Source organism: Pholcus phalangioides, unplaced genomic scaffold, assembly GCF_987345545.1.
Source record: "Pholcus phalangioides strain wild (caught in Gottingen) unplaced genomic scaffold, Ppha-v1.0 ptg000014l_1, whole genome shotgun sequence".
Taxonomy (NCBI): Eukaryota; Metazoa; Arthropoda; class Arachnida; order Araneae; family Pholcidae; genus Pholcus; species Pholcus phalangioides.
In genome coordinates, this window is record NW_028301607.1 from 26,492,064 (window position 1) to 26,513,409 (window position 21,346).

Here is a 21,346-nt window from a genome sequence, read left to right on the forward strand (position 1 = left end):
TAGTTAGTGCGTAGGTGATTTATAACCCTCTAATTTGTATTGGTATTTCTGATCATAATAACTGCATATCTGTTAACCGAGACATTCTTAGTCTGATCCGAGCAGGAAAATTCCCTGCAAATTTTATAATGACACCTTAATAATGTATTCACCCGCATTTCGAATTGCACGTATAAGTAGAAATACCGTCACCCCGAAGTAACACGGACGTGGTCGCACTTAAGGGCGTACGCACGCGCACGCGAATTGTCGTGCTTTTTTGGACATCTAAATGATGGCACCCGTATCCTGAAAAGAAACAAAATGAAAAAGATGGCCGAGCATCTTAATGAATGAGACTTTGCAGACCTGTTTGCTCTGCTTTTCTTTTCGCTATTACAGTATTACGTATTTTGCTACCCGTAGCTCCGTGGCCTTCCCGCGTTGACCTCACGGCATGAGGTCAAGTCAGATAAGAGGTTTTTCGCGGCGGGGACCACTTTCAATGCCGTTTTTCTTTTCTCCTATTTCTTATTCTCGAGTCATAATTTCCTTGAGTACGATCTCAATTATTCATAATAATAATAATGACAGGATGATGATCGCTATCAAGGATATTTGGGTCAGGAATTTTTGAATGATATTAGGCTCATTTAAATTAAAATGTTTATGCGGGTGAATAAATTTGAGAAAGATTCAAAGGATTTGTGAAATATTCAAAGGATTTGTGAAATATTCAAAGGATTTGTGAAATATTCAAAGGATTTGTGAAATATTCAAGAATTATGAGAAATATTCAAGAATTATGAGAAATATTCAAGAATTATGAGAAATATTCAAGAATTATGAGAAATATTCAAGAATTATGAGAAATATTCAAGAATTATGAGAAATATTCAAGAATTATGAGAAATATTAAAATATTTGAGAAATGTTCAAGAATTATTAGAAATATTCAAGAATTATGAGAAATATTCAAGAATTATGAGAAATATTCAAGAATTATGAGAAATATTAAAATATTTGAGAAGTATTAAAATATTTGAGAGAAATTTTTAAACATTTGTGAGAAATATTAACTAAATTTTTACTCACTAAAAATTTAAGAAATATTAACTAAATTATTATTCACAAAAGATTTAAGAAATATTCACAAAAATTTGAGAAATGCTCACAAAATGTTCTTATAAATGTTCGCAAACTTTTTTTTAGAAATATTCACAAAAACTTTTTAGAAAAATTCACAAAAACTTTTTAGAAAAATTCACAAAAACTTTTTAGAAAAATTCACAAAAACTTTTTAGAAATATTTCCAGAAATTTCAGAAATATTCACAGAAATTTGGAAAATATTCAAAAGCTCTGAAATATATTCAAACGATTTGAAAAATATGTCAAAAAAAGTGAGAAATATTCACAAACATTTGATAAATATTCACAGAAATTCGAGAAAAAGTCAAAAAATTAGAGAAATATGTAAAAAAAATTAGAGAAACATTTACAAAAATTAGAGAAGCATGAAAAAATATTCAGAAAATATGACAGACTGTCTCAAAAAAATTGGGAATGCCTCATATATTTGAGAAATATTCAAAAATATTAATTTAGCTGAAAACAATTTTAATTTTTAGGTACTCAAAAATCTTGAGGAAATAACAAATAAAGAAATTTCATGCAATTTGAGAAAAATTCACAGAACTTTGAGAAACGTTCACAAAAATTATAAGAAATATTTAACCCTTTAAGCGGAACAACAGAAATCACCGAATCCCATCAAAAAAAATGTCGTATCTCCTTTAATGAAGGCTTTCTTTCGATTTTCAGAAGATGTAAAGTAAAGGGTATAAGGAAGTGCCCCATTCGGAAGGGTTCATCAGTGCCAAAATAAGGGGGCCTTCAAGGTGGCGAGATATCTTGTCTCTCTTAGTTAGATTTGTCACGGTTAAAAGATTTGAAAAATATTCACCAAAATTTGAGAAATATTCAAAAAATTATGTTAAATATTTGAAAAATTTTGTAAAATATTTGAAAAATTTTGTAAAATATTCAAAAATTAGAAGAAATATTAAAAAATTGGGAAAATATTCACAAAAACATGAGAAGTTTGCGAAATATTCACAATATTTTAGAAATACAGTCGAGTCCCGTTATAACGAACTCCAAGAGACCGGAGAAATCACTTCGTTATAGCGAAATTTCCTTATAAAGGAATTCCACGTCTTCGCATTGTTTCTATATAAACTTATCTGGGGACTGGGAGAATTGCAAAAGTTTTCGTTAAAACAAGATTTCCACTATAACGGCATTCGTTAAAACGGGATTCAACTGTATCTGTAAGGTGAAACTGATTTCAGTCAGAATTGAACAATTTTGAATAATTGAATAATTTTGAATGATAATTTTTTCTTAAATTAATTTTAAAATTTATTTTTCAATAAAAAACTAAAAAAAAATATTTATTTTAATTTATTCGCAACCCGAAAGTTGTAAATTTCCCTTTCTCATATCACAGGCAATTTTTTCTTCATCCCCTTTCAAATTTGAGAAATTCCTCGTAAAAGCAGGTGTTTCAGTGCTGCCATCTATTTAGTCAGAATGAAAACTAAAAACAACTTGTACTTTATAAGAGAGAGATTGGCAACAACTATCAAATCAATATTTATGATATGAAAAATATCAATAAATTTTACTCACTTTCATTCAAAAAATCATCATAATAATTTCCTTTTTTAGTTTAAATAACTTATATTGCTATATACCGGATGCGATTCGGGTTTAACGCGGAACACTATGGGCGCTACTAGTGCTGTACCTTAACGCATTGGCACGGCCCGGGGTCCATGATGCTCTCAAGATGGCTCTGGGCACCCATGAACTCCGAGGGTGAGGCTAACCGGGTTTCAGGCCTGGGATAATTCTCATCATTTTTTATTTATTTATTTTTTTGTACAATAAATTCACTGAAAAAGATTCCCCTTGAAAAGTCTACCCGGGGCCACGCCAAAGATCCTATCGTAGCAGCCCCGCTGCAGGCAGGGCCGTCTTAAGAGCATCATGGGCTCCCCGGGCCAAATGATAATTCTGAGGCCCTACCAGGTAAATTTTCCAAAATCTCAACCAGAATAATTTTTGTGAGATGCCTTAAGACGGCACTGGCTGCAGGATATGGGGCTATGAAACCATACGCCCCAGGGTAGATATTTGGTTTGCATAGGCGCCGGCACATAATGGGCTAAGGCCATTTGAGCCCCCACCAATAATTGTCGGGGAAAAGAATGCAATGCAATGTACGTTGTATCTTCCCTCTCTTGCGTACGCACTTCAATACGGAACAATTAGCGACTTTCAGCCGCCCCCCCCCCATCTTTTCTTCAAGTCGGCCTCTCTGCTGGTGTGGGGGAGGGGAACAAGGTTTTTCAAATGGGGCCCTCGAAAGTAAATTTGAAGCGTGAAAAACAAAAAGTAATAGCCTTCATCCTGAGCAAACGGGGCATAGGCGGAGGTAGACTTGGAAGTCTGGGGCGCACGGCCATTATTGCTGGGGGCACGATGATGATGTCAATTATACATTAGATCAGTCGACTCCACCTTTGACGCTGGGGGGGGGGGGCGTATCTCCTCCCATGAAACGGGAATGGAACTCTGACAGTCAACCGTGTGTGGGCTGAATATGCATAGCACAACTCGTTAGGGCAAGGGTAGAAAAGCCAGACAAGTCCCCACGTTAAGTTAGGGAGAGGGTGCTCAACCTTTCGGAAAGTGTTCGCGTGCCACTTAAGTGATCTGGAACTGCGTCACGGGTTACTTCAGTGATCGGTAAATGTTCCGCGGATCACTTAAGCGGTCTATAACAGTGCCGTGGGTTACTTAAGTGATCTGTAAATGTGCTGTGGGTTATTGAAGTGATCTATTAATGTGCCGCAGGCTATTCAAGTGTTGTATAACTGTGCCGCAGGGAGTCACTTATATTATCTTTGAATGTGCCGTGGGTCACTTAAAAGACTTGTAACAGCGTCGCCAGTCACTCTGGTGACCTGAAATGCGGGCCATTTAAGTGACTTGTAAATGTGCCGATAGCCACTTAAGTAATTTGGTCCTCTTTCGTAGGAGGATAATTGGGCTAATTTTCCATGAGCGTTGTCAGCGCCAACGGGGCTACTTTTTCTCGCGCCAAAATTGGCAACCGTTTTTTCGCAACACTGTTTCGTGTTCTTGCTGGTGCTGCCATCTCGCTTTCATAATTTAAAGCGAAGATGGCAAATGTTTGGATTTTTCTTGTTATGCGAATATATCGTGTTGGAGGTTTGCCTGCTCTCTGCGGGAAGACTTTTTGAAATAGGAGACCGGCTCGCATTCGCGCCTCGAAGTTGGGTAACCGCAGAAAAATAATCTTCAGCCGACCACCACTGTGCCACTGACGCGGGAGGGGGAAGGAGTGTGTGGTCTGAATCGTCACAATGAGAGTCCAGCATGATGCTGTGAGATAATCGCTGTTTATCAAACTATACTTATGCTCTATAATGATTTAATTTATTTTCACAACATTAGGTGATCAGTGAATAGGCCACTTAGTTCATTTTTGCAAAATTAAGTTTGAGATCGCGGCCCACATCAGATAGCTCCGGGGCAGACCAATTTATATTTATCTTTTCGGACCTTTCTGGTCACTTTATTCAGCTCATCTCAGCTGCGGGCCCCCTCCCCCCTCTTATTTTTTCCATTTATTTTTTTTCCGACCCACAAATCATTTCTTTCATTTTCCCGCGGGTCCACGGAATCGATCAACTTCTTTCACAGCCGTTTCGCAACTGTTAAAAAAGTTTAAGGCGTCTGTTTTAAAGTATCGGGTGAGAATATTAGATGCTTTTTTAAGGCAGTGGTTACCAAAGTGTGGGTCGCGATCAACTGTGTGTCGCCGCGTAAAGGAGGTGGTGGTGGTGGTGGGGTTTCGCGAAAGATTTCCCCAAACTTTTGAGCGTCTTGAAACAAATTTATTTTTATTCTTTTTCGCAACGTAAATGCCAACATGTCAAACCTAAAACACACCTTAACTCTTAGCTGTTCTACTTAATTTTCCACGTACTCACTCACTAGTCAAAAGGGGCCGTTCAAGTATTACGTCATCATCGATGGGGGGGGGGGGCTGTATTCATACACTCAATCACCAGATGGCGCACTCACTCAATCACTTACTAGGCACATTCTGACACTCACTCACAACATTACTCAGACTTCCACTGACTCGCTCACCATAACACTCACTCACAACATTACTCAGTCTTCCACTGACTCGCTCACCATGACACTCACTCACTAGGTAACTCATTCTGACACTCACTCACTAGATCACTCAGTCTACCACTGGCTCCCTCACTCACTCACTAGATCATTCAATCTACCACTGGCTCGCTCACCATGACGCTCACTCACTAGGTGACTCATTCTGACACTCACTAGGTAACTCATTCTGACACTCACTAGATCACTCAGTCACTCAGTCTACCACTGGCTCCCTCACTCACTCACTAGATCATTCAATCTACCACTGGCTCGCTCACCATGACACTCACTCACTAGGTAACTCGTTCTGACACGAGATGTGTGCAGGAATCTACAAATCTCCAATCGTTGCACTTCATTCATAGTTCGAAAAATAGATGGCAGCACTATAGCAAACATTACTCAGAAACAAACTTCCCGTCAGGTTCAAAACACGAACACACGCATCCCAACATGTACTTTTCTTTCTTTCAAACCGAGCACAACTTCAGGTCTGTCGCCATCCACGGGCGATTTACTACCTAGTGAGTTGTGCCGGAAGTGTAACTGTGTGTGTATCTAACAGTCTGAGTGCAACGGGACCGTATAAAAATGTAGGTTTCATTATTTTGTGACACATTGTATTTTCACGCCCGAAACTGGTACAGGGTAATTTCTGGACGCCTTTGCGAGCATTTATTTAAATTGTAACCATACCTGTACGACGATCTGTCGGTCAGGTAAAGGAAGAATCAGGACTTACGGGACACCCTGTATATTACTTTCATCGGAACGCATTTTTGAATAATTATTCACAATCAAAACAACCCACACAAAATATAATAAAATTTATTTCAAAAATTTAATATTTCCTCTTTTTTTTTTTTCCTTGTGGTAAAAAATAATTATCGATACAAAAATTATTAACAATATATATAAAATATATACAATATGATAATATTTCTAAATAATCACTGGATAAATAAATAATGAGCAATTTAGTGTGTATTAAAGTATGTACAGTCACAAACACGTGGAACGAACATGATTCCTATGGCAACTAACAACAGGTTTTTCTTATAATCATGCGATTTCTAACATAATAATGTGCATTGTAACAATTCATTTATAACGTGTATTTAAATACAGGAAAAAATTCTCATAAAATTTTGTAAAAAATTTCGGCTGAAGTATTTTATAACGTAAGTTAATTACAATCAAAATGTCATAAAAATATTTGGAACCGAATACTTTACATCGGGGGGGTTCTTAACCCTTTTCAGCCGCGACCCGAAATCAGCAACAAGTTCAGCTTCGCGACCCATGGGATTGTTAGTTTTTCGAAACCAGTGAAACGCGAAAAGTGCATTTATAAACAAGACTGTATCAGTGGATTTTTTATGATTCATCTAGGGGCCCCTGCGAATCAAGTTGGGGCCACGACCCATAGCTTAAGAATCCCTCGCTATTAGTGGATTTACACAGCCCATCTCGGAAGCCCCCTGCGAATGAAGTTGGGTCGTGACCCATAGTTCAATTAATCCCTAGCTGTAAGTCATGACTCATACATCCTAGAGCAGGGCCCCTAAGCTGAGATCCTTTGCGGGTCCCCCGGTGAGACTTTTCATGGGCAATTGTATAGTTAATTTATAGCGTGAAAAAGATAAAAATGATGAGAATTGTCCCGAGCCTCAAGGCTAGATGGCAAAGCCCCAGGCTCTGTCAGCCGCACCCTTGTGGGCACCATGCTGTAAGTGGGTTTGAACGGTCCATGGCTCCAACATCATACAGCGGGGTTGGGACCTTTGGTGGCCCCAAACCAAATTTTTCACGGGCCCTTGCATAATGAATTTACAGCGTGAAAACACAAAAAGAAAAAGTTATAAGAACTGTTCCTTGGCCCCGGGCTATAGCTCTGTCAGCCCTACCCTTGTAGGGGCCATGGTACTACCCGTATCGAAAGCCCCTACGATTCAAGTCTGGATCGGGACCCGTAGTCCAAGAGACCCTGGGGATTTGCATGATCCATCTCGGAAGACCCTACGATTCAAGTCTGGATCGGGACCCGTAGTCCAAGAGACCCTTGGGATTTGTATGATCTATCTCGGAAGACCCTATGATTCAAGTCTGGATCGGGACCCGTAGTCCAAGAGACCCTTGGGATTTGTATGATCTATCTCGGAAGGAAGACCCTATGATTCAAGTCTGGATCGGGACCCGTAGTCCAAGAGACCCTTGGGATTTGTATGATCTATCTCGGAAGGAAGACCCTATGATTCAAGTCTGGATCGGGACCCGTAGTCCAAGAGACCCTTGGGATTTGTATGATCTATCTCGGAAGGAAGACCCTATGATTCAAGTCTGGATCGGGACCCGTAGTCCAAGAGACCCTGGGTATTTGTATGATCCATCTCGGGAGACCCTACGAATCAAGTTCGGATCGTGACTCATGGCTCACGAATCCCTGGTTATTAGTGGATTTGCAGCAGGACCCATCTGGGGTTCCTCCTTCTTAGCGGATTCGTACGACCCATTTCGGAAGCCCGTGTGAACAAAGTTTGGGTCAAGACCCATCGGTCAAGAACCCCTGCTTTACATTCGCAATGAATAATGTTCGACAACATTTGTATTGCATTAAAATACAATTCACCAGTTTAAAAACTATTTTCAATTATATTATTAATAGAAATTAGTATATATACAATAATGAAGGCACATTATGATTTTTTTGACAAATTATTGATAATTTATGATTATATATCACATCGTAGGAATGAAAGGCACTGAATAATGCGGTTATTTCATTATTGAAACTCACTAAAATCGTGATTTATAGTGCGTGTTATATAGTTTACCATCAGTAATAAACTATAAAATAATGCGAGTTATATCTTGAGCGGCCATCTTGTGAAAGTTATTAATTCTTCATCACCGATAACAAATGGCTTTCGTTCCGATAAACCTTCAATAAAAGATAACAATTATAAGAAGATAATTTTCACGTAATGTAACTAAAAATCCTAATTTAAAAGTAGACATACAGTCGATGCTCGATATAACGACCCATTTCGTCCCGTCGCAAACGAACGTTATATTGGGAGGGTCGTTATATCGAAAGTAAAACTTATAGTTGTTATATGGATACATTTTGGACTTATCCTACCGGTTGTTGCAATGGAATGGTCGCTATAACGTGGGGTCGTTATAACGAGGGTCGACTGTATTACCAAAATTCAAAATAAATTATCACACATGATAAAAAACTGGAAAAATAAAATTATAATAATTTAAATAAAATTTTAAATGACTTTTACAGAACCCAATATTTAAAATTTAGATGAAAGAAAGCTGCATATTAAAATTTAATAAGATAATCAATTTAAAATAGGTTCACAAAATTGGATAAAATTGAAAAAAATAATTCGAATAAAGTTTAAAATTATTATTTATTTATTTTTGGACCAAAACTGTATTATACTTATATAAAACATACTATATTTATGAAGAGATTGAAATTTAATAATTTAATAATTTCGAAAAGTTGATATTATTTAGAATAGGTTATAAAAATTGGATGAAAATGGAAAAAAAAAATAATTTTAATAAAATGTAAAAATGTCTTCTTCTTTTTTTGTACCATAAAACTATGCATTGAAATTTAATGATTTCACAAATTTTAAATTGGCTCAAAAAATTGGATAAAATTATAAAAATTAATTTGATTAAAATTTAAAATTAAATGATTTTTTTTTTTACCAAAACTATGTAATATCTATATACTGTCGAATCCCGTTTTAACGAATACCGTTATATCGAAAATCTTGTTTTAACGAACACTTTCTGATTCCTCAAATAAGTTTACATAGGAACAATACTAGGTAACCTGGAATTCCTTTATAACGAAATTTCATTATAACGAAGTGATTCTTCCGGTCTCTTGGCGTTCGTTATAACGGGATTCGACTGTATAACAAACTATATTAATTTTTTAAATTCAAAATGTTTAAAATAGGTTACAAAATGTTAAAAATTAATTTGAAAATGAAATTCAAAATTAATCTTTTTTTTTGGACTAAAAAGTATAGATCAAAATTTTATACTTTAATATATAGAAAAATTGTATGGAATGAAAAAAAATTAATTTGAATAAAATTTAAAAGATATTAAGATAATTAATATAATTTTTCTAAATTCATAAGAACAATTTTTGAGGTTTGAAATTAGTTGAGTTATTTGAAATTTATGTACTGGGCTCGTTAGATGACATTTCTTGGGCTTTGAGAACCGAATATGAGTTGAAATACATCTCTCTCTGGGCCTATGAAGGCTTTTAAACTTAATTATAAAGTTTTAGAAACATCGAATTAATTTTAGTTTGATTTAGTTTTATTGCTATTATCACATAACATTATGAAGATATCGATGTACGAATTCACGCTGATCTCAAGTGGCTACAATGCGCATTCATCAAAGGGCCATGATCACAATGTCTTTAAAAACTGACTTGACGAGCTGCGAACAAAGAATAGTTGAACAGTCGAGTGTCCCGTCACGAAAATCGGTCGCTATGTAAAATCTCAGGAAATGTGTACGGCTCAGATACAGGGTGTCCCAATAGATACTCAACACCATACCCCTGCAGATACAGATGGAAATCATCGATACGAGCATTTCGATATGCAACATCGAGCAGCATCCTCCAATCTTTTCACAGCTGCAGATTGGTGAAAGTAGTTGAAAAATTTCATGGACAGGAGAAAACTGTGGGAAATAAGTTGCAGGACAGCAAAGAAGATAATTGAGAATGGGACAAATAATAAATATATAGAAATAATTCACGGACTAGCAAAAAAAAAAGAAAATTTTCAGAAATAATTTACGGACCGGCAAAAAATAAATAGACGAAATAATTTTCGAACCGACAAAAAATGGATAAACATGAGAAATAATTTGCGGACCGGCGAAAGTGATAAATGTGTGAAATAATTTGCGGACGGGCAAAAAATAAAGAAATGGGACAAATAATAAATAAATAGAAATAATTTACGGGCCAGTGAAAAATAAGTAAGTGTAAGAAATAATTTGCGGACCGGCAAAAAATAAATAAGATGAAGGAATAATTTGCGAACCGACAAAAAAATGGATAAACATGAGAAATAATTTGCGGACCGGCGAAAGTGATAAATGTGTGAAATAATTTGCGGACGGGCAAAAAATAAAGAAATGGGACAAATAATAAATAAATAGAAATAATTTACGGGCCAGTGAAAAATAAGTAAGTGTAAGAAATAATTTGCGGACCGGCAAAAAATAAATAAGATGAAGGAATAATTTGCGAACCGACAAAAAAATGGATAAACATGAGAAATAATTTGCAGACCAGTGAAAATAATAAGTGGGAGTGTAAATTTGCAGACCGACAATAATAAATGAGAATGGGATAAACAATAAATAAATAGAAATAATTTACGGACCGGCAAAAAATAAATAGGCGAAATAATTTGAGGATCAGCAAAAAATAAATGGGAGAAATCTTTTGCGGACCGAAAAAAATGAATAAGAGGAAGAAATAATTTGTAGACTAGCAAAGAAAAAAAAAAGAGAAATAATTTGGTAACTGGCAATGTATAAATAAATATGAGAAATAGTTTTGCGGACCAGCAAAAAAGAGAAATAATTTCCAGATCGGCAAGGAAAAAAAAAATAAGGGATAAAAAATTTGCGGACCACCAAAAAAATAAATGAATCGGAGACATTTGTTTATGCATGGTCATGGTATGCATTGTTATACTGGCCCACGAATTACTGCAATAAATTGACAAACATAATTTGCAGACGTGCAAACGGCTAAGACAGAAATAAAAACAAATATAGAGAGACAGGCGGTATAAAATCACATAGCAGTTATATGGATTGGTCGGAAAGGCACCGGTCAGCGAATTTGAAGTGTCTGAATACACCAGCGCTGGACTCAGAAACTTTTTCCACTCGCGGCTCCCTTGACCAATTCATGGCTCATCTTCCAGAATAGTTGAGTAGATGTTTCACACCTCATATAAGAACCACTTCAAAGCATAAATATCCACACAAACCAATATCTTAAGCTTGCCGCGACGCCTCTGACAAAGGTTGGCAATGCTCCTAGCAGCCGCGAATAGCACTTTGAGAAACACTGCACTAGCGACATAGTCCATAGACGCAATCAGACTATGACCCCATATTCATAGGGGCCACTCATGTCGCATATTGAAATGCTCGTGTAGATGATTTCCACCAGAATCTGCAGAAACTTATTAAATCTAACTATATCATATCGGAAATACCAGAAATCACACATATACGGTTTTTCTTCAGATAAACAGAATTTCCGTGAAACCTCGATGTAACGATACTCATCGGACCAAGAGAAAATTCTCGTTGAAGACAGGTCCTACGTTATAGAGGCACCCATCGTTATATCGAAAGATAGCATTTATCATCAGACGTTGCCGAGTTTATGTTGTGTTGTTGGCATATCTTCTGGATTGGCATTGTTAGTACCGTGATAAAATGCATTAATTAGTGTATAATGAGGAGCGTATTTTCAAAAGGGAACATTTCTACTTTTTTTTCCCGAAATGCACTTTTCAACGGTATACAAATACCATTATAGCGAAAAAAATCTCGTTTTAACGAAAACTTTTCCCCAGAGAAGTTTACATAGGAACAATGTAAAAATCTGGAATTCCTTTATAACTGAATTTTGTTATTACGAAGTGATTTCTCCGGTTTCTAGGAGTTCGTTATAACGGGATTCGGCTGTGACGGGGTTGACTCTGAAAGTATCTTCCCGGCTACTTCATCAACACTTAATGAGGGTAGATGGTGCAAAATACCGATGTAAATTAAACACCCCCCCAAAGGAGCAAAACCTGGTGAGTAATTCAAAAATAGACTGAAGGTGATTTTTTGGGCGAAATATAAAAAAAGAACAACGTTGTAGCAGTTTCGAAATCTTTTAAAAAAATATCGTTATAGAGGGATTTATCGTAGAAAAGGATATCATTGTATCGAGTGGAGTTTAACATTAGTTTATAGGTGATTCCAAATAAAGGATCTGAAAAAATATGGTTGCAGCGGGATTCATCGTTATATTGTGTTCCGTTGTAGTGAGGTGTACTACAGTCGTACAGTCGAATCCCGTTTTTACGAATACCGTTATAACGAAAATCTCGTTTCAATGAAAACTTTTCTAATTTTCCAGATAAGTTTTCATAGTAACAATGCAAAAACCTGGAATTCCTTTATAACGAATTGATTTCTATGGTCTCTTGGGGTTCGTTATCACGGGATTCAACTGTGTAATTGTTGTATTGACTTACTATTAAGAAAACGCTGCGAAATCCATGAGCTCCACTTCGGGACTGAGGCTTGTCTGTGGTGAGGACCCCGTCGAACCATTCGGTGACCTCTGCAGCGACCAAATGACCGTGTCGTCCCAATTGACGATGTGCTGCTGTCCACCGGTCGTCGTCGTCCCCTGATGCACGTTGGCCGTCGTCGCGCAGGGCGGACTCGAGGTGTCTTGGACTTCTACACCAGTCACCGTCCACCTCTCGTCCGCTAATAACGATTGTTCCGGTGGGTCCAGGAGCATCTGCAACTGCTTGATGTAAGAGATGGCGGATCTGAGGGTCTCCATCTTGCTGAGCTTCTTCTTTGTGCGACCCTGCGGCAGATATTGTCGGAGCGTCGCGAACCCGTGGTTGACGAGCCTGACCCGCTTCCTCTCGCGCTCGTTCCGCCTCGCCATGGCAGTCGGCAGGTGGCCCTGAGGGCGTCCCGGAGGTTGGTGGTGGTGTTGATTGTGGTGATGACCGGTCGGTTGTTGAGGTGGACACTGTGCCGTCGTCCGCGTCATAGACGTGTGTTGCGGCACTTGCTGTTTGGATTTGATGCAGTCCTCGTCTACCAGGCTCAATTTTATCGGAAGATGCGAGGGTGCCGTTACCGGGAATTTGAAGCCAATACCTTGAATTAAGGGAAAAAAATAAATAAAATTTAGATAACAGTTTTGAAAAATTTCCTAAAGTGATCAAGAAATTTCTTGCCGATTTTGATCGTCCCAAATAAAAAGGTATGTAGCAAAATACCACATAATGTATGTCCTCGAAGGCATCCAGTAACTTTTTTCAAAGCTCTTTGGAAATTGTTGGTCCTGGACACCATGTACATGTGTGTGGGACTATGTCACAGTTCTGACTCATTTGATTGGTCTAGACTCAATCACTGGTCTTCCATCTAATGAATGAATGAAAATCCAAGAAATCGGACATTTTTCTGGATATTATGCCGAGGTACACTCGGGAAGAAAACGTAAGGTTTTTCTCTGTGAAATAAGGAAAGCACAAGGTCGGGGACACCGGTGAAGCATATGGTAACGAGCTTGCCCGGTTTGCAAGAGCATATAGGTTAGAGTCCCGGTGGGGACCAGAAGACTCTTCTCTGCGAGCTCAAATCAGTATAATATCCTGAAAAATGTCCAGTTCCTTGATGTATTGGGCTGAGAAGAAGCCGTCTCACTCTCAGTGAGGACACAATTAATTGGCACAGCGTCTTCGGAAGAGTATGATAGATGGCAATGTGTCCCTTGTGGCAACCAATTGCAACCTCCTATATTCTTTGGAAAGGTGGCTCTCAACCTAGGGCCATATGGTCACTCTGTGGTCCTGGGATATTCAAATGGGGGGCCACGGGTGAAAACATAGTAAAAGTAGATCCATGACATAAAGCTCTCGAATAAAATATGGTGGGAAAAAATGTGATTACTTTCAGAATCTAAGTGGAGCTTCCCATAAAACCTGGACCATTTTAGAGTATGGGCTGCGTTTGGGCATGACACGGAATCCTCATGCCCATAGGAGGTCTCCGAGACGAGATCTGGTACCATAATCCCAGCTGGAAGTAACAGCTAAGATAATAGTATCAGTATTCACATACACTTTGCCCGAGGGAGTGGGGGAGGCTATGATGTTGAGACGGCTCTACATAGAAAACTACAAGAAGAAAGCACAGTAAATGAAGCCCGGTGTAGGCTCAGATTCATGATGATGGTTCGGAAAGGGCTTTTTATTATGTAGGTTTGCTGGAAGATCCCGTATTCTACGGTCTACGGAACACCAATTTTTTCCACGTAATTTGACTCATGGGATCGCTCCCCCCCCCCCCCGAATATAATTCTAATAAAATCCAATAACTTTTGTTTTAAAACTGTAAATTTAGTTTTGACAAAATTCAATTCAATGAGAAGAATTGGTCCCACTACTCTATGGGGGGGGGGGGTTGAATTTGCAGGGGCCACAAGAAGAAACTGTGCTTTAAAAGGGGCCCCCCATAGACTAAAAACTGGTGAGACACTGCTTTGGACAACCACCTCCGTGAGGATCCTTACGCAACTGGCTTTGCATGGAAGGCATTCCTCCCCCTCCTGATTTACATTGCCAGGACACGTTGTCAAATGTGTTGGATGTCGGTGGGGATTATTACTATGTGCCTTTTGTTTTTGGCGATTTGTGGGACAGCAAGAACTTTCTTGATTACCTTTTGGCAATGGACTATAATCTATCACATTGCAATGCCCACGAATCAAGAATCGGCACATCACACATCGCTATACACAAATGCGCGTATCATATAGTGTGCCAATATACAGGGTGGATGAGAAGTACTTGGTTACACTTTAAAATTTGAAGCAAATCCAACCAATCATCGTGGGCTGGACATTTTTTTTTTATTAATTTAAAATAAAAAAGTTCAAATTTCACTCACGCTGTAAGATGAAAAACTCGACATAACACATCAAATGCAATACAAACGGTGCATAAGTAATGTTTATGACAATTTACGTTACATAAAATTATCACATTTCAATATGAGCGCCTTTTTTTCAGCTCGGGGCTATACCTGAACGGGTCAAGAGTGCCCATGTTGAAACATGGTAGTTTTATGAAACGTAAATTGTCAAAAACATTACTTATGCACTGTTTGAGTTGCATTTAAACTGAAGAGCCAAAAAAACTGGTACAGGCATGCGTATGCAAATAAAGAGATATGGAACCAATCAGAGTACGGCGCTGCGGTCGGCAACGCCTATATAACACAACAAGTATCTGGCATAGTTGTTATATCGGTTACTGCTGCTACAATGGCAGGTTATCGAGATTTAAGTGAGTTTGAACGTGGTGTTATAGTCGGCGCACGAGAGATGGGACAACTTTTTTTTAAAATTTATCAATATAACTCTAGGCCACCATAGGTATTTTAATGCAAACCACACCGTTTCGCGTCAATTGATTGATTTGGTATTTATTTTGGTATTCTTTACTATTCTATTCACAAGAAATCGGTAGGGCATCTGCTGTCTCCTATGGAATAGTATATATCTGTTGTAGTTCTCAAAATAAAATAGTTGGTTTTAATCAGATGTGATGTTAAACCATATTCTTATTCGTATTTGTGCTGCATACCGGTGTAAATTTTATGCTTTATAAATAACGGTTTTTATTTTTTTTTAATGTATGCAAAAATTAATTTAACGGTAAGGTAAACATAAAATATATTAACCGGTACTTTGGCGCATAAAATTTACGCCTGTATACAGCATAAAAACAAATATCTGTCGTAATACACTTTGTTCATTTTCATGTTGCGTATTGGTTTGGAACCAAAAAAAAACTAGCTTTACTTTAAAAGTTATAAAAGTTTTTTACTTTCTATTCGCGCGATAGGTGACGGGGGAGGCAACATATTTTTGTGATAGATATTTTTTTAGATATTTTTGTGTAAAGAGAAATGCGTTAAACATTTTCCACGATTTTAGAATCGATCGCAGAATTTTATCCCTTTCGAACACTTCAATAACACTGTATAATAGGGTAATACTGTATATAATTTTTTTTGGAAATATATATATATATATATATATATTATGTCTTTTCTTTTCTTCTGTGAATACCATCAGGATACACCATTTTGCTAGAAGTGAGATGTGTTCCGTTTTTCAGAAAAGCCCAGTTGCTGTGTATGGTTATATTTTGAGTCCAGTTGCAGAATATAAGAATCCATGCTAGAATAGGCAGCCCAATATTAAGACCGTGGAAATACAGGGTGTTTCGAAAGCAATCACCCGATTTGAAATGCGTATATTACGAAAAATATTGAACGCGTAAACACTTGAGATTAGTTTTATATTACATGGCTAATCATAACGCTTTTTACAAACCAAATTAAAGGTGCTCATATGTCCACCTTGAGGCGCACGGCATATATCTCTATACGGTAGTCAAATTCGTCCCAAACTTTTGCGAGCATGTTTACATCCACTGCTGCTGTTGTGCGTATTTTCAGTTCGACTAATGTAGCTGGAAAGAAAGGCACATAACCGTAGTCTTTTATGGACCCCCACAAGAAGAAATCGCACACTGTGAGGTCCGGCGATCTTGGGGGGGGGGGGGGGGGATCATAACTATTCAGCTTTTAATCCGTTTTGATCGGATTTGAAGCTGAATAGTTACGATTTTTTTAAATCGGATGATTCTTTTTGAAACACCCTGTAGATTAAAATACGTCGACTACACATTTGCATCATGTACACATTTGCTCTCAATGGCGTCGTTGAAGGCCGGGGTTGCTGTGGGTGCAAGAGCACTCACGGAAATTTGTGAAGTGGGTCCGAGTAACCCCCCCCCCCCACCCCCAGGAGTGAATTCGGAAAAATCAAAATTTCCTACATGAAACTTAAGAGACGAGCACCTAGAAACACTTGAGTCATCATCGATGAAAAAAAGTGTTTAATTTTTGTTTTTTGCATGCCCTGGGCATGTCAGGCTACATATTTGTTCAGGACTGGTCTGTGAGCTTGGATAAGATAAAAAGACAACATTTTTCTACATTGCTTTATACTGAACAATGTTTTGTAAGAGGGGTCAGTGGCTTCCACTTTATTGGCACAGTGGGGTCTGTGGAACTTCAAGGGTTAAAAACCCCTGTATTTAACGAGGTGACGCTTTTTTTCTACATCGAGGGGTCAGCGCACCAACCTCTCGATGAGTATAAAAATATGCTGCCGTTCGGAATCGGCAATAAATTGTAAGTCTCGGTCTAATTACCCCTCGCGTGCGTAAAATGACCGTGCTGCGACAAAAAAATGATCAAATGACGTCTTTCGACGACCTGTTGTCTGAGGAACGATGGGCAGCCATGTCAGTGAGGTTCCTGAATATGCATGCTTACGATATAAATCATAATTATCGCAAAAAAATAAATAAAATGTACAAGGTGTACATAATTATAGTTCAGTTATTCAGAGCTGTCTACAGCCTTTATCACTTGACCTTCACATCAAAAAGTAGGGAAACTTCGGCCAAAAAATATGAAACTTTAGGGGAAAAAAGCGTGAAGCTTTACTTAAAAAAATTAAGAAAAAAAAATGAAACTAAAAAAGAAAAAACATATTTTGATTTTTAAAAAAAAATTAAATTTTGGCTAAGAAATGAAAAATTGAAAAATTTAAGAAAAAATGAAACAAGTAAAAAAGTATGAAACTTCGGTCAAAAAAATTGAACTAGGTCACGTGGGGAACAAAAAATTGGAGCAAAAGAAATCAGTTTCGACATTCACCCCTAGAGGGTGCTTTTCATTCAAATTATAGTGATCATGCTCGCTGATTCTTTGCAAACATGGATCCAGACTACTCAAGTTTCATGTTCAAGAGATTCCCAAAATTCTCCCCATTCCCTTCATAAAGTTCAAAAAGTTTCATCATTTTTCTGACGGGTTAAGTGAAGTTTGTAGACAGCTCAGAACACGTACACTCGCGCGATAACTGTGGTGACTCCGGTTATTATGCATAATATCCGACTATCCCGGTATAAGTTTGATAAATCTCTAAATTTACCTCTTTTATACAGGCAATTATGATATATCTGAGCACCGTTGGTAAATTTCATAGAATAATACTACATCCCCATTTGCCAGTTACTACGCATAATTACCATTCCGTATTTTTGAATATGATGAATCGGTTCCCCCGTTGCCGCGATAACATTTGCTATTTGGATGATCGTTTTTCTTGAACTGGATATAATGAATTCTGATGTAACGAATTTCTCCGAACATTCCCGAAATAATTCCTATAATTTAATTCTATTTGACGAATTCTGAAATCGGGCCCCGATATAACAAACTCTCATTTAACAAATTTCACTATAATATCCTTATGTTATGATCTCCCATTTAAAAAAAAAACTTTACGATCGTTCCCCGGTGTAACGAAATCCAATTTAGCAAATTCTTGATTTCAAAATTTTTTACAAGTGCGTATGCAATCGGACCTCAATATAACGAACTCCTATTTAACAAGTTATACGGGAAACAAAAAAAAAAACAACAGTTGGGAGTTCGTTATATCAGGGTCCGAATATATTTATCAAACATATTAGACAAATTTGAGAATTTTTTTAAATACTTATCAAATTCACCAATTACACTATGGTACTACGCATAATCACCGGTAATAGTGATAAATTTCAAGTATTTATAAAATTGATCAGAATACTATGCATAATCACCGGTAACAGTGATATTTCTTTTAGCATTCAATCAAATTTACCAACGACACTTGGGTACTATGCATAATCACCAGTAAAAGTGATAATTTCTTAGTAGTTATCAAATTTACCAATGGTGCTTAGGTTTAGCGCATAATCCCTGGTCAAAGTGATAAATTTATCAAACTTACTGAGACGATTGGCGATTATTCATAATAACCGATTCTTATGACCGATTTATCACATTTACCGTAATATAGACACACTATATCAGAGGTCTTCAGCATATGTCCTGCGGGCCACATTTGGCCTTAGTAACTGTTTGCCATGGTCAGCCCGCCAACCATTTTTAGAAAAACGTTGAAAACATTAAAAGACGATTAATTATAGAATTAATTACAGAAATAATTTCGGAATTATTGAAACAAATTATTTCCAAATAAGTGAAAAAAAAATAACATAAATAAATGCGAGAAATAATTTCGTGATTTGTGATGTAAATTATTGCGTAACTAATAATTGGATCATTGCATAATTATTAGAAGGAAAATTATTTCAAGATAATTGAGAAGGAAATAATTTCGGAATTATTGAAATAAATGATTAAGGAATCATTTAAAGTGATTTCAGATTTAAATTAATCATAATCAATGCAATCAATCAGTAAATAATCAGAAACTTTCCCAGAATGCACGAAAAAAAACAATTTCAGAACTAATCAAAATTGATAATTAATAAAAAATAATTTCAGAATAATAATTACGAATTTCATAAGCCTTCAATTATTTCTCCCCCTTCACAACTCGGGGCTCCCATTGGTCCCTTCTATTAAGATGTCGCTGCAAATTATGCGAGTAAAAGCCCTCGTATAAATCTAGGTTCTTCTTACAATTATAAATGCCTCAGTACGAATTGGTGGCCCGCGGGCTTCTTGGGCGATTTCAATCTGGCCCCGCGGATTTTGAAAGGTTAAAAACCCCTGGCCCATGTATTTCTAGTAATTAAGACAAGTACGCAAAAAATAAATAGTATATACTCACCTTTTCCATTCCTATGTAAGGCGTTCATCCACGCGGCCCCATCATTCAACTGACTGGCCTCGATGAAATGCTGCTGCTGGTGATGATGGTGTTGTTGTTGCTGCTGCTGGTGATGGTTACGCTGTACCGCCGAGGATGTACCCATCGCCGTACCGTCATCCCGAACCACATCGTGCAGCGATCTCGACGGGTGCTGGTCGATCTCGCCACCGCGCGAACTCAACCGGCTTGCCGTCGTGGTACCAGTGTTGGCACCGCCGCCCGAGTTGGTGATCATCATCCTGCTCCTTTCCATTTAATACTGAATGACTAACTACCAGTTATAACTCCGGCAAAAAAAAAAAAAACCAGAGATGGCGGGGGGGGGGGGTGAGTGGGGGAACACTTTCGCCCTATACCTTTACCTGAGTAAGGGAAAACGCGACGAAAGAGATGACGACACGCTCACCAGGGCCCTTTTTTTTTCTGGTTACCCCACCTGGTGGTTCGATCTCCGCGCGCAGTGCTGTTACACCAAGGTGGGTACAGGGGAGAGGTGTGGGCACCAGCTAGTATGCTACCAGGTATAGTTATGCGTATGTGCGTGAAGCCCCCCCCCTCTTCCGTCGAAGATTTAACGGTAATACCGTTATTTATTTATTATTTTTTTTTTTTTCACGGTAAATGACCGTAATGCGGTGGAATTTTCGACACCGTAGCTTGGAATAATGAGTACCGTGTGTGCGAAGAATATCATTAGGTGAGCACCGAAATATTGATTGCTAATGCCATGGTGACGCAATATTTTGTCTCCACACAGTTGTCTCATTTCCCACTTGCCTTTCTCAATATTTTTTCCGTGTCCTAAGGAGAGTACGGGGCACGTCACTGGTTAGAAAACGTATCGCAGGACACTGAAGCGATCTATAAATGTGACAGGTACCACTTAAGTGATCTATAAATGTGCCACGTATCACTTAAGTGATCTATAAATGTGCCACGTATCACTTAAGTGATCTATAAATGTGCCACGTATCACTTAAGGGATCTGAGAATGTGTGTGCCGCGGGCCACTTGAATCATGTGGAAATGCGCCTTATGCCGCTTGAGGGGTCATTCAAGTATTACGTCAGCATCGAAGGGGGTGAGGGGGTTTCGGATTTGCTGACTTTTGATGACAGGGGGGAGGGGGTTTTGAAGGTTTCTTACGTCATCAACCACTCTTTTTGAAGATATGAAATATTCTAAGCTTCTGACGAAATTTTGCTGACAAGAGAGGGGGGGGGGCAGTGTTTTGCTGACTTTTGCTGACAAGGGGGGGAGGCCGGTCAAAAATGGCTGAAAATCTGCTTACGTAATACTTGAATGGCCCCTGACTCATCTTTAAGTGACCGAGTGATCTGTACTGCGGGTTACTCAAGTAATATGGAACTACACTGCGGGCTACTTAAGTGCTCTGGAACTGCTTAGATGTCGCATGTCACTCAAGTGAACGTAACTATGC

At 38.0% G+C, this 21,346-nt stretch overlaps 1 protein-coding gene across 1 annotated transcript; it reads right to left on the reverse strand.

Annotated features, from left to right (window-relative positions):
* Positions 1-6,227: 6,227 nt before the first annotated feature.
* Positions 6,228-20,142, reverse strand: LOC149078371 (uncharacterized). Its single transcript, XM_089241466.1, has 3 exons — positions 19,864-20,142; positions 12,599-13,247; positions 6,228-8,199 (listed from the first exon to the last, which is right to left on the reverse strand). Exons 1-2 carry the CDS (start codon positions 20,138-20,140, stop codon positions 12,601-12,603), a joined length of 924 nt encoding a protein of 307 aa, XP_089097592.1. The 5' UTR covers positions 20,141-20,142; the 3' UTR covers positions 6,228-8,199; positions 12,599-12,600.
* Positions 20,143-21,346: the final 1,204 nt, after the last annotated feature.

What these genes read in the sequence shown, in the direction of transcription:
- LOC149078371 (XM_089241466.1), bottom strand. Translation starts at nt 20,140, where the DNA reads ATGATCACCAACTCGGGCGGCGGTGCCAACACTGGTACCACGACGGCA. An exon ending in CTTACATAGGAATGGAAAAG is followed by an intron (nt 13,248 to 19,863) that starts GTGAGTATATAC and finishes CCTTAATTCAAG; the next exon opens with GTATTGGCTTCAAATTCCCG.